The sequence below is a fragment of the Gymnodraco acuticeps genome, unplaced genomic scaffold, assembly GCF_902827175.1.
Source record: "Gymnodraco acuticeps unplaced genomic scaffold, fGymAcu1.1, whole genome shotgun sequence".
In the NCBI taxonomy this organism is placed as follows: Eukaryota; Metazoa; Chordata; class Actinopteri; order Perciformes; family Bathydraconidae; genus Gymnodraco; species Gymnodraco acuticeps.
In genome coordinates this window covers 3,280,589-3,292,888 of record NW_022990513.1, presented here as the reverse complement: position 1 = coordinate 3,292,888, position 12,300 = coordinate 3,280,589, and the positions used below count along the sequence as shown (strand labels likewise).

The 12,300-nt window shown below is 41.6% G+C and overlaps 2 protein-coding genes across 2 annotated transcripts in view; one reads left to right on the top strand and one right to left on the bottom strand.

The window, feature by feature from the left end:
- Positions 1–4,438, bottom strand: part of LOC117553235 (U3 small nucleolar RNA-associated protein 4 homolog) — a 33,854-nt gene extending 29,416 nt beyond the window's left edge. Inside the window, 10 exon segments of the mRNA XM_034227080.1 lie at positions 107–117; positions 120–197; positions 1,954–2,104; positions 2,106–2,126; positions 2,234–2,445; positions 2,533–2,622; positions 3,101–3,185; positions 3,304–3,492; positions 3,946–4,108; positions 4,286–4,438. Of these exon segments, the coding sequence (XP_034082971.1) occupies positions 107–117; positions 120–197; positions 1,954–2,104; positions 2,106–2,126; positions 2,234–2,445; positions 2,533–2,622; positions 3,101–3,185; positions 3,304–3,492; positions 3,946–4,104 (996 nt within the window). The 5' untranslated portion in view covers positions 4,105–4,108; positions 4,286–4,438.
- On the top strand, positions 4,415–11,939 carry LOC117553236 (chromosome transmission fidelity protein 8 homolog). The gene is given in 6 exon segments (XM_034227081.1): positions 4,415–4,478; positions 4,612–4,657; positions 5,951–6,006; positions 6,009–6,073; positions 11,647–11,706; positions 11,708–11,939. Coding segments are annotated over 5 exon segments (423 nt in total). The 5' UTR covers positions 4,415–4,478; positions 4,612–4,637; the 3' UTR covers positions 11,930–11,939.
- The last annotated feature ends 361 nt before the right edge of the window (positions 11,940–12,300 follow it).

Sequence of the window (12,300 nt, the reverse complement as noted above, 5' to 3'; positions counted from 1 at the left end):
GTGTTTTAATTTGTAACCTTGTAATTACCATGTATTGAATGTATAATCAATTAGCAACAGTTAAAGCATATAGCTGCAACATAACAAGGTGATGAACTGTGCTTACATGTGGGAAAGCAATTTGCGCAGTGCTGACTCCTGGGTGTTCTTCTCCACCTTGTCCAAAAGGGGGCGCACTACCAGTTGGGTGTCCATACCTGACAAAACATTACCATATTCTTTCATATCAGCGGATCACAATAAAGTAATACTGAAAAATCTGAACTGACACCAACATGATAAGTCTCTGTGTTGGTTTATTCATGATTTGATGGCATTATGCAGAGGTTCAACTCCTCTGGATGAAGCACTCATGGGGTTAAACTAGTGTTAATTTCGTCAGCTATTTTTTTATTTAGTTTTAGTCTTACACAGCGGCGTGCGTTGACGCTTGCCGGCGGGTGTGTCTGACACTCGACCAACAACCAATCACATGAATCTCCCGCCCCTGACACACAAGCAGCGGTTTGATTGGCTAGAGCTTGTACTGGCATATGATTCGATTGGCTGACGCTTCTGCCGAGGCGTCAAAAGTTGAACATTGCTCAACTTTTGCAGCGAGCCACGCCAGCAACGCTCCGCGTCGCCTCCCACGATGCAGTTCGGCTAAAAGTGACGTCACCCCATTCAAAGTGAATGGGCAGAAGCGTTGGAAGCTTCAACGCACGCCGCTGTGTGGACGGGGCCGTTAGTCCTGTATTAAATTTCCTTTTTAGTTTTAGTCATATTTAGTCACCTTCATCCTGTTTTTATTTAGTCAAGTTTTAGTCGACTAAAAGTCTGAGCATTTTAGTGTTATTTTAGTCAAAGAAAACTAATTATTTTAGTCTACTTTTGTCAATGAAAACTGTTGAGTCTTTTTTAGTCATCAGATTATAGAACATTTCAGTCAAACTAGTCTAGCCAAAACCAATAATTTGTCATTTTAGTCAAACGTATTTCACAATAAGATTATATCTTGTCCTTATTTGATGAAAAACACAGGTTGAATGATTAAGAAGCTTTGCAGAGAGTATCTGGTCAGGTTTGTGGTGTTTGTACCAGCTGTGTTATGGCCACATTGCTTCCCTTCTGATAAAACAATGCATTCTCTTTTTTTCTCCGCCTCATTGTAGCTAAAATGGGGCCCAAATATCACATCGTTTCTTTCTCCCAAGCAGTGGTGGCTTTAGACTTTTTCATTGTCAGTCATTTTGACGGACAGGATCGTAACATTTCCATCATAATCCATTATTATCCGTCGAGTGCACAATGTATCACTCACTCGCGCTGACAGGGGGGTATTCGGTTAACGCAAGTGCGACCACTGCTCCCAAGCCCTGTTGTTGCCATTTTATTTTCTGTTGAATAAGGTTAGTTAGACCATGAGTTAGACCAGAGTCTTCCTGACAGTTCACAGTGTGCCGCTGCCCGGTGTAATTCAAATGTACCGCCGCGCGCGCACCGCAGACACACACAGCTGCTGCCCGGCCACAGCACCGGAAATGGAACTGCTGGGAGAAAAACTGACTATCAGAGATGTAACGTTATCTTTGATAATATTTCGTCTCCTCATTTTTCGTCAACGAAAGTAAAGAGAGATTTTGGCATAGTTTTTATTTAGTAAACTACATTTTCGTCTCGTTACTTTCGTCAACGATAATGCATGATGATTTCGTTACAGTTATTGTTTACTGCCAACGGTGCCGTCTCGTCATCGTCTCGTTTTCGTCATGGAAAAAAAGGTCGTTGACGAACATATTTCGTCATAGTTTTAGTCAACGAAATTAACACTAAGTTAAACTGAAATAATTGAAAGGATGTGATGATGCGTTTGCATTAAAATAATATTGGACATAACTTTTAATATCATACACTTTGCCTTGGATAACACTGCCAAGTTGATTAACGTAAACAAAACAAAAAAGCACTGACCTCCAGAAACCACAGCTGTGTCGGTGTGAGCGAGCCCCCTCACATCATGGGAGTGGTTTTTAAAGGTCCTTGTTCGGACCCATTCCTTATCCTGCTGGCCAACATTAGAGGAGAGGAACTGAAACTGGACCACCGTTCCCTCTGACGTCCCCGGCTACCACGCTGCTCTCGTCCTGTGAATTATGTGGACAGTTGTACGTTACTGGATCTATGGGCTGTGCAATAACACTACCTCAGATCAGGGGTTTATGAATGTTCTAATTATTGGTTGCACACTTACCTGGGAAGAAGACAGGGCCAGAACGTCCCACTTGGTGACTAGGTGGGTTCTGACCAGAGTCCCTGTGAGTCCATCCCAGACCTGGACCTTTCCTGCCGAGTCACCGCTGATGATAGTGTGATCTGACAGGAAGGCGATGCTCCAAACCACCACCTCTCTACTCTTTGATGCTCCGACTCCTCTCTCCACCAGCAGTCTGTGTGTGGCACGGCCTGACGTGGCAGTAGAAAACAAAAACAGTTAACAAACATGAAACTTATATGATGCTAATAACTCCCGGATGGAATGTATCTACTGACCTGACTCAGCATCAAAGATTTTTATCATGTCCATCATGCCAGCAGCTATCAATGTACCAGAGGGATGCCAGCAGAGAGAGATAATACGACCTAGAAGATCACAGGAAACAAAATGTCACCAAGTCAGAGAAAGGGTTACAAATAAAAACAATGGTTTTAAGTTAAAAAAAAATTCTTAAAATGAATGTTTCATTTGATCATAACTTGTCAAATCAAGCAGCTCAATCATTGTGTTATTATTCAAGCTAGGGATGTCCCAATACATGTCAACTGTAAGCTATATTTTTTGCATGGATTTCATTAATAATTTGACTAATGGTGTAAAACACCTGGATTGAGAAATAGTTCAATATTGCACATTACATTTTTGCGAATAAAACTGCAATATAACTAACACTTATTTCAAAAAATACAAATGTAATCACAGGCCTTTTGTTATTAGGTTAGCTATGATACAGGGTAAATGTGTGATAACATTGCTGGATACTGTCCAATGTAAGCCTATCTATATATTTATACAACTGCCAGTTGAAGAGCAGAAATACCTCTGGGTCAATTTGAATCTTACCCTTTTGCCTGTCGAGGTTTCTTTGAAACTGAATCCTCTCTTCCAGTATTTCAAATATTTTCACTGTCCCGTCTTCACAACCAACCTGGATTAGAAACATTCAGTCAATTTATTATCGACTTTGAGCAAGGTCACCACGCTGGGCGGAAGAACATTAGCATCAGGAGTAGAGTAGATTAAATATCCACAAGGTGCTGACTGACCGCGAGCAGGGTTCCCTGGCTGTTGCTACTGATGCTCCAGATTGGTCCTCCATAGGCCTCCACTGTGTACCTGGGTCTCAGGTTCTCCAGGTCATACTCTGTGATCTCTCCATTCAGCCCGGCACTGAACAGGCGCTGGCCCAGCCAACACAGAGCCTCCGCAGCCCGGCCGTCCTGCCCTGGGATGACCTGTGGATCAACATCAAAACATGTTGAAAATGCATGGAAAGAAAAGTGGAACTGAAGATGAAGCCCTAAGGGTTCAGAGCTTTCTTTAAAACACCACCGGCTGGCTCATTTCATTCATTCAAGACAGTTTGAATGTTAGTGCTGTTCAGTTGTTGTTTCCAGACAGAGTGGGTCGTGTAGGAAAGTTCTTTTAAATTGTCTATTGTTTTTACTATATGGCTGTTATTGTTTTATTTTTACCTTTTATTTGTGTTTTACTTGTTTTATTTGAAGATTGTAATACCTGAACACACTCCTGCTACTGTCACTAAATAATTTCCCAATTTGGGATCAAATAAAGTACCTATCTCTATCTTTATGGTTTGTGAGCAGAGTTGTGTTTTTTTGTATTTTATTTATTTCTCTGGACAAAACTTGGGGCTGGAGGGAAAGCTGTATTTTAGTGCAGGTTACCTTCTCTTGGAAGTAGTTGTCCGCGAAGTTGAAGATCTCCAGAGCTCCATCAGCCCGGGCCACAGCCAGCCGCTCCGTGCGGGGGTTAAACGCCATGGCTCGGATAGCAGTGGGCATGTAGTCGAAGAAGCGAACACGGTGCACCTTGAACTCAGCCATTTTACTTTGAGGAAAAACGCAAGAGGAAGACTGTTACAGCTAGGCAAAACATAACCGTAGAGCTGTCCGTTACCCCACACACACACACGCACACCCCTCCCAGGGAGACACACTGTCAGTATATATAAATAAAGCTCAGTTTAACCGTCATAACTCATAATAATAATAATATAACAATTACCTGCTGTTTATCCTCACAGTGTCTACACTTTCTGAGCTGTGAACCCCACGCTGGAAAACATCCGCAGCCACGTTGTGAACCTATGAACCGGAAATGAATTTGACAAACACACTGCACAAACCGGAACAACGTCATCACACTGACAGCAGGAAACCGGTGGCGGGAAATACTAGCAGACTATGAAGCACATACTGTAAACGTTTCTGTATAAACACAGCATTCTGAATGCTATTGTTGGTTATTGTTCTCGTATAGTTACTGCTGTGTTGGGCACTTGTAATGCCTCGGTAACGTGTCGGTCTGTTTCCATCCTGTTCGTGTTGCAGCACGGTGTCCGCTCTCTAACAGCACGATGGTTCAAATAGTCATAAGGTAAGATACACCGCATGTGTTCAGCCTAAAGGTTTGTGTATACCGCCTGGAGGAGTCCCTGGGTGGAGGAAGTACTCAGATAGTGTAGTACCAGAGTGTAGGAATACTCTGTTACTAGTAAAAGTCCTGTTACTCAAGTAAAAGTACAAACGTTTTATCATCAAAATTGACTTAAAGTAAAAGTAGTCCTTGTGCAGATTTCAGAATAATATATATGATATGTTTTATAATGATTGATCATGAAAGTGTTCTCAAAGCTGGTAAGGTGCAGCTAGTTTGAATGACTTTGTATACTGCAGGGTAGCTGGTGGATTTACTCCAGGTGGAACTAAAGTCTGATTCAACACTTGATTATATTTCACATCATTCATCCACATCTGTGAAGTAACTACATTTATTAAATACAAGTACACTACTATCCTCTGATTTGTAGTGGAGTAGAAGTAAACAGTAGTAACACATTGAAATACTCAGTTCAAGTACACGTCTCTCAAAAGTATAAGTACAATAGTAAATGTACTTAGTTACTTTACACCACTGATCATTTGTAATAGAAGTGTAACGGTACTGTGAATGAGATAGCACAGGGACAAAACACTTCTTAGGGAACACGTTTATGGAGAATGTAGGGAGTGAACCAGAGTGATGTAAGTATATTTACTAAGTAGTAGGCTACTTAGTTACTTTACTTTAGCACATTTATACTTCTATTTCACTACATCTCAGAGGGAAGCGTTGCACTTCCTATTGAGCAACATTTATGAGTGATATTTAGATTAAAGTTTTTGTAAAAGCTTCTTGTCCAGTGAAAACCGTGTACCTGTGTTTAACCCTGATAGGTGTTGGTCGTTTGTATTGACAATTCTTCTCTTTCTCGTTGAAAAACATTTAGAATCCTCTTGGGTCCGGTGGAAAATACATCTTCACAAGTTGACTTTACTTAGTGCTTCTCACAGGACAGCAACAGAGCTACATACATATTAATGTCATGCATTGCTGTAGATTTACCAGTATATAAATGTGTTGAACCGAACCTTAAAAACTCCTACAGCAGGAAAACTCAACATACACATGATGCTGCAGAAATATTAATCACAAAGTAAATCACAGAGAAAGTTTACTGCGCAATCACTACTTTTACTATTCATACTTTAAGTGAATATGGATGATAATACTTACATACTTTTACTTATGTAGGGTTGATAATGCAGGACTCTGACATGTGGTGGAGGATATCTCATGTGTATAACGAAGTCCTTCAGTTGATGTGAGGCTGTGTTGGTGCTCCTGCAGATCAAGTGTGGATGGCAGCAGTCCTGCTGAGTGGCTGCTGGTGGAGCTGCAGGGAGAGTGTTCTCCAGACACAACTCTGCTCTGGCAGGGAACGTGATGGGAGACCTGCTCTACACCATAGAGGTGAACACGGTACCGCACACTGCTGCTATCAAAGGCAAACTTAGTTTTAGAGTTACAAGAAATCAGGCTCATTCAACAATAATATGGGATATTTGTATCATGTATATTCATAACTCTTTCTCCAGTGCTCAGAGACACCTAAAAAGTTCATAAAGAAAGTAAAGAATGACATACATAATGCGCTATCTGCAAAGATTATACAATTCTCTTGTTAAATTAATTGCCAACTATTTTATAATCTTTTTTCCCCCGAAGTAAATAGGTAAGTTCGGTTGTGCCTTCTACATGTCTTCTCTCAGTTGCGACATTGTTTCACTCTCCACCTGCTTCCAGAAAGTATCTTGTCCCGTGTCTCCAGCTACGTCTTTTGCTAGCAACTTCTCCTCAACCCCTGTGAAAACAGTCATGGGCTGCGTTTCACTTCTCTTATTTTTCATTTCCTCGCTCCTCGGGCCGTTTCTCAATCGCGAGGATATTGGCTTCCAAGCCAATATTTCAAGGATGCTACGTCATCAAGTGGCGCAGCAGGACCGTTCCAATGTCCAGTATACTTGGAATTCCACCGAGGCCCGCGTCCTTGGTGTGGGGGAAATTTTGAGGCTGCACATGGGTAGACTTCGTGTCCTTCAAATCCCCACAATGCTTTGCGCACGGACCAATTTCCCCAAATCTGTGGTGGAAAATGTAAGGCGGGGCCTCTCATATGACGCACACTTGCTAGCCTGTTCCACTCTTCATTTTCTGAATGCCAGGAAGGATTCTTGTCTCGCTTCTGAAGCAAGTGACTCGGAAGACATGTGCTACCAAGCAAGCGTACTCGCGATTGAGAAACGACCTCGGTCTCGGTCTCACCAGAAGTTGATTTGTCTGCGCCATCTTGAGTAGCGTTCCAATGGCCTTATTTTTGCCGGAGGAGCGAGGAGCTATAACCGAGGAACCACCAGACCATCCTTCGATGAAATCCTGAGACACTCGCCCCGCCCCCTTACTGTGTATCGCTCACTGATTGGACGATGCAGTGCATGCACTGATCTGATGCTTCTTGACATGAGAGCAGTTTCCCAGCGGAGTGAAGAAAACACATGAACCTCACGGGAGTCACTCCTCAGTTTATACCGTGTTTTTTTTCAATTCATGGATCATTTAGTTACAAATATGTGATATATCTGAACAACAAAGTGGTCACAAATCATTTTATTCATTTGTTGGAGACATTTTCATGATCGCTTTTTTCGTTTTACATTTTCATTTACTGTCATTTCCATTCAGTCAGTCATTAAGTGCTATTAAAATGTTAATGTACTACATATCCACACAAACAAACAAAGTGTGCAATCCAATGAATGTTAATCTAACTGGGTTTTGATAGATAACATATCTCTTTTTCTTCTCTCAATTATTTTATTTCTATTGTGCACTCTAATCAATATTAATCAAACTAATGTTCGTTTATACATTTTAAGAATGGCGTTTATCTTTTTTGAGAATTAGTTCTTATTTTATTTTATTTATTTGGGTCTACAACAGATGATACATATGTTTGTGTCAGTAAATGTTAGTGCTGGGGGGAAACGATTATTTTGAAAACGATAAATCGGGCGATTATTTGATCGATTAGTCGACTAATCTAACGATTATTTTTCTGTTGTTCAATTAATAAAAAACGTAATGTAAAAAAAACGTAATGTCAAAAAAAAAAATGTCACGATACTGTGTCTCAGGGGATCTTAATATTTAAGAACCTATTAATGTGTTATACCAGATTAACGGAAATAATCTCAGCTAACTGACGATACAAACCATGTTTACCAAAACAAAACACAAGTCTCATAAGAAGCATCTAAATGACCCCTGAGCGAAAAATGCTAACGGACATTGGCACAGAACTCAAGATAAAAGTACCCTTATTACTTATCGTAGCTGCACATACAATATATCCGATTAAAGCTGAGACTCCACAGATTATGTAGGTATATAGTATCATCACTGAGTGATCCGGACTCGCGACAGGGGAAGCAAATACAGTCATCACAACACGTACCTTCACAGAGCTTCTCGGGAGATCGTCTCACCACCGTAATCTGATCAAAAGACGTGTTCAATGGCAATAAAATGAGAAAAAAACGCGGCTGAATCGGTTAATCCATAGGTTTTTAACGTCTATATATAAAAAAATGATTGAATTTATAATCCATAATTCCATTTTATGTAAAAATCGGAGAGCAAATGCTAGCTGCTAATGGTAGCCACCACAGCTAGCTGCTGCTTCTGCTAGGCTATGCAGAAGTCTCAGTGAGATATAAATATCTTTGCGTTTTGGACTAACTTTAAAATATTCCCATGCTTTTGAAGACCTAGGGCGAGATGTTTTCGTTTGGGGGCTTCGTGCGCAATCCTGTGAGGAGGAGGTGGTAGCCGTTTCAGTCTCCATTGTGTTTGAAGTGCGATTGCGAACTGCTTGTTGCTTTGGGTGACTCACGTGTGTGTAGCGACGCGTCGACGCGGAAATATGTCGTCGACGATATTTTGAAGTCGACGCGTCGCTACAGCACTAGTAAATGTGCACTAACAGAGGCGGGGGGGTGTGTGGAAATAACGGGGACAGAGCTGCTGTCAGACGATCAGCTGTGCAGCTTCATCACAAACGGACGTCGCTTCACGTGACGCTCCGGAGGAAAGGACGTCCCATTGCTCTTAAAACTAATTTCCCTGCTTCTCGTGGTTTCCTTGCGTCCCTCCATGCTTCCCTGGTGGGAGGGACTAGACGCAGGGAAACGACGCAAGTGAGGGAAGCAAGGATTTCATTTAACCGACCTGAGAAGCAGCCATGTTGTTAAGGAAAGATGTGAAGGAGAATTCATCAGGGACCCGTCTCAGGTCGGTTAAATTAAATCCTTGCTTCCCTCACTATCTGAGGATTTCATCGGAGGATGGTCTGGTTATTGCTCCTCCATTATCGCTCCTCGCTCCTCCGGCAGAAATAAGTGCCATGGGACGCTACTCAAGATGGCGCAGACAAATCAACTTCCGGTGAGACCGAGACCGAGGAAATGAAAATAGTCGACCTGATACGCAGCCCAGGACTTGTGAAGAGAGACACTGGTCAACGTTATTACGATGCGTCAGCAGCTGTGGGAAAACTACACTTTTAGGGTAGAGGGACTAAAAGCGTATCCAGATACTTTCTCCTGTGCGTCCTAATCACTATGTGTTACGTTGTTTCATGCTGGTCTTTATAAACGTGTGCAACAGTGAAAAGTACATTACTTCACAACATTTGAACTAAAACAAAAATGGGAAAGGGAAACTAAATGTTTGCTCACACTGCTGTCCACTCGTATTACATGATATGAATACCATTAAATAGGATTGTTAAAAACTATTTGAATAAATCATCTAAATAAAGAATATCTTCTACTGTGCATATTATCACTCAAGGTGGACACATGTGGAATTAAAAAAAAAACGTAAAGCTTAAGGACCACCCCTTAACTCGGTGAACACTGGAAATATTGAAATGAATCCATTTGGTCATTTTTAGAGTGTAGCGTAACGGTCATTGTTCACCTTTTGGTTTAATAGTGTTGGAACCTTAAAACATAGAAGCACTTTGGTAGTTTACGGCATAAGTTGTTAAATGTTTAATAAGCATAACTTACATTATCCACTTTCTCAGTCACGATCGGTTGTTTCCATTAACAGCCAAATGTTGTCTAATTCAATTCATTAATTTAATATGTGGGCACAATGTATTCTTGGACAACATTTTCTCCCTTTCCTTCTGTAAAGGAAAGTCTAGTGTTTCACCAGCTAAAGGAGGTTATAAAGGAAGCGTTGAAGCTCCTTTCCATCATCTAGAGAATTTGAACATCTCTTGTCAGTTCCCTGGTAATTTCCCTGCTTTAGATACGTTCCTGAGCAAAAATAGACTTGACTGCAAGGTCAAACTATGCCATGTTGGGTCTTGAAGTCTTTTGAATTTGATGATTACAAATGTGTGAGAACCCTGTTTGAAGATCTAAGTTGTAAGCTTTACTCTAATAAATAACCACATGCGTTAATAATTTACAGTAAATAAAACAACAAACTAGTTTCTCTTTTTTTATTTAAAGGAATGGTATGCTCATGACACTCATTTTTAAATAATTATCATCCGATAAAACAGACCAGTCTCTGCCAGTCTTTTTTTTTTTTTTTTAATCCGATGACATTATCAGTGATTTTAAACTGATTAATTACCGAAATAACATCAACACTGTGGGCGGCGCCATTTTACCGGACATGACGTAAACCATGCGTTTGGTTTCGAGGACACGTTGATGTTCATGTTATTTACTGTAGTTACTCTCTTCAAATATGCCTCATTGTATCGCGAAACATTGCCACAATTCTGATAGGAAACAATCCACGGAATGCTCGGTTCCATCTGTTGCCAAAAGGTAAGCGTAGGAAGTACGTTCGGAGGCAGTGGCTAGCGAAATGTGGCCGGCCCGAACCGAAAGATCCACAGGCGCATGTATGCAGCGAACATTTCAAGTTTCCGGACGACTACTCTGAGAGTATGATAAAACATAACATGGGATTTATTGAACAACCATTACTTAATGGAGATGCAGTACCATCGGTCTTTCTGTGTCATCACCGACCACGACACCAGTTCGGCCAGTTGAGAAAATCGCCCCTCTGCAAGTGTGAAGCGACGGAGGACCAGAAGTAGTGCTCGGAGTAAGAATAAGGTATGTTATAGCGCATTTCCATTGCAGCGGGTAGCCCCCGTTTAAACGTCCTTTATCGTCCAGGCCAGTTTTTGGTGGCCTTTCCATATAGCGTAGTACCGGCTAGTGGGTATTTTCCCCCAGTTTTTCCGGCCCCATAAAATCGTGGTTCTAGGTACACCATTCATGTACAGGTCTTCCTACTCGCCTCCCGAAATCAATTGCACGAGTAAAGGGATCGTCTCCAGCAAGATCACCGTGCTGTTCATCCTCATCGTCACTGTCCCTGGATTCCTGACGGTTCTGACTACTTGGCTCGAACCTGTATGGCTGAATTCCCCCATCCAATCTCTTCATATTGCTCAAAACTTCTTCCTCGGCTGACGAGTCCGAACTCAAATACTCCGCCATGTTTTCGTATGTTTACAAAGTGAACGCATGGATGACGTCACGACCATCACGTGACTACTGAAAATGGCCAAAATGGCAGCGGCCCCTGACGGAATATACAGGTTTTGATAAAAAAGAGCTATAAAATCATTATTACCGGGGAATATCGCTGATTTCTTCAGGGTATGGTTTAAACATAATGTTTCACTAAATACTGAAGTTTTGATTAATTATCTAATGAGTGGAGCATTCCTTTAATTATCTTAGGCCCAACCTCAAAATATACAAGGAGATTGTAGTGCTTGTCTTTTTTCAAGCATATATTGGAAACACTTATCTCAGCTTATCCATTGTGAAGTTTTGATGCATTTGTGTTTCTTCTGTGATGTTCAACTGAATGTATTATCACTAAAAGTTGAAACTAGTCCTGGCTCTTAATGCTGCGGTCTTTCTTCCTCCCTCCACCAGGGGGTGCCAGTGCTCATTGTAGGGCACCATATTCTTTATGGGAAGCAGGTGAAACTGGAAAAAACCCTTTGCTGTACTCACCAAGCATTCCAGCCATTTGCAGGACAGCCAGGGTTGCCGTGACAGTGACAATGAAAACAATGATGTCCCACAGTTACCCATGGAAACCAAGCAGCCAGGAGCCCCCTCCACCTCCTACTGCGTGACCGCGCTCATCAAACGGAAGCTGATCTTCAAGACGCGGCCCAAACCCATCATCACCAACGTCCCCAAGAAGCTCTAGTGGGACTGCAGCGCCCTCCTCACGGGGTCAGAGGTCACCTGATCCATCTGACCGTCAGAGGTCATTGCCCTCTGATATCATGCAGTGTGATTACATATGTGTACATCTGATCCATCCTGTAAACCTTTAAACCAGAACTGGTTCCAACGAGAGACTTTAATGGCTCCTCTTTCCAGTATGAATAAATATTGTATTATATATGTTGTATTATATTCCTTACATTTGTATAAAACTGAGTATTAGACCAATACTGACTCACTGACTATTTATGGGATCCGATGATAATCTCAGTGCTGACCTTGAAATGTACACTTAAAGGTGGGGTAGGTAAGTTTCAGAAACCTGCTCGAGTGCCACTAAAATTTGAAAGT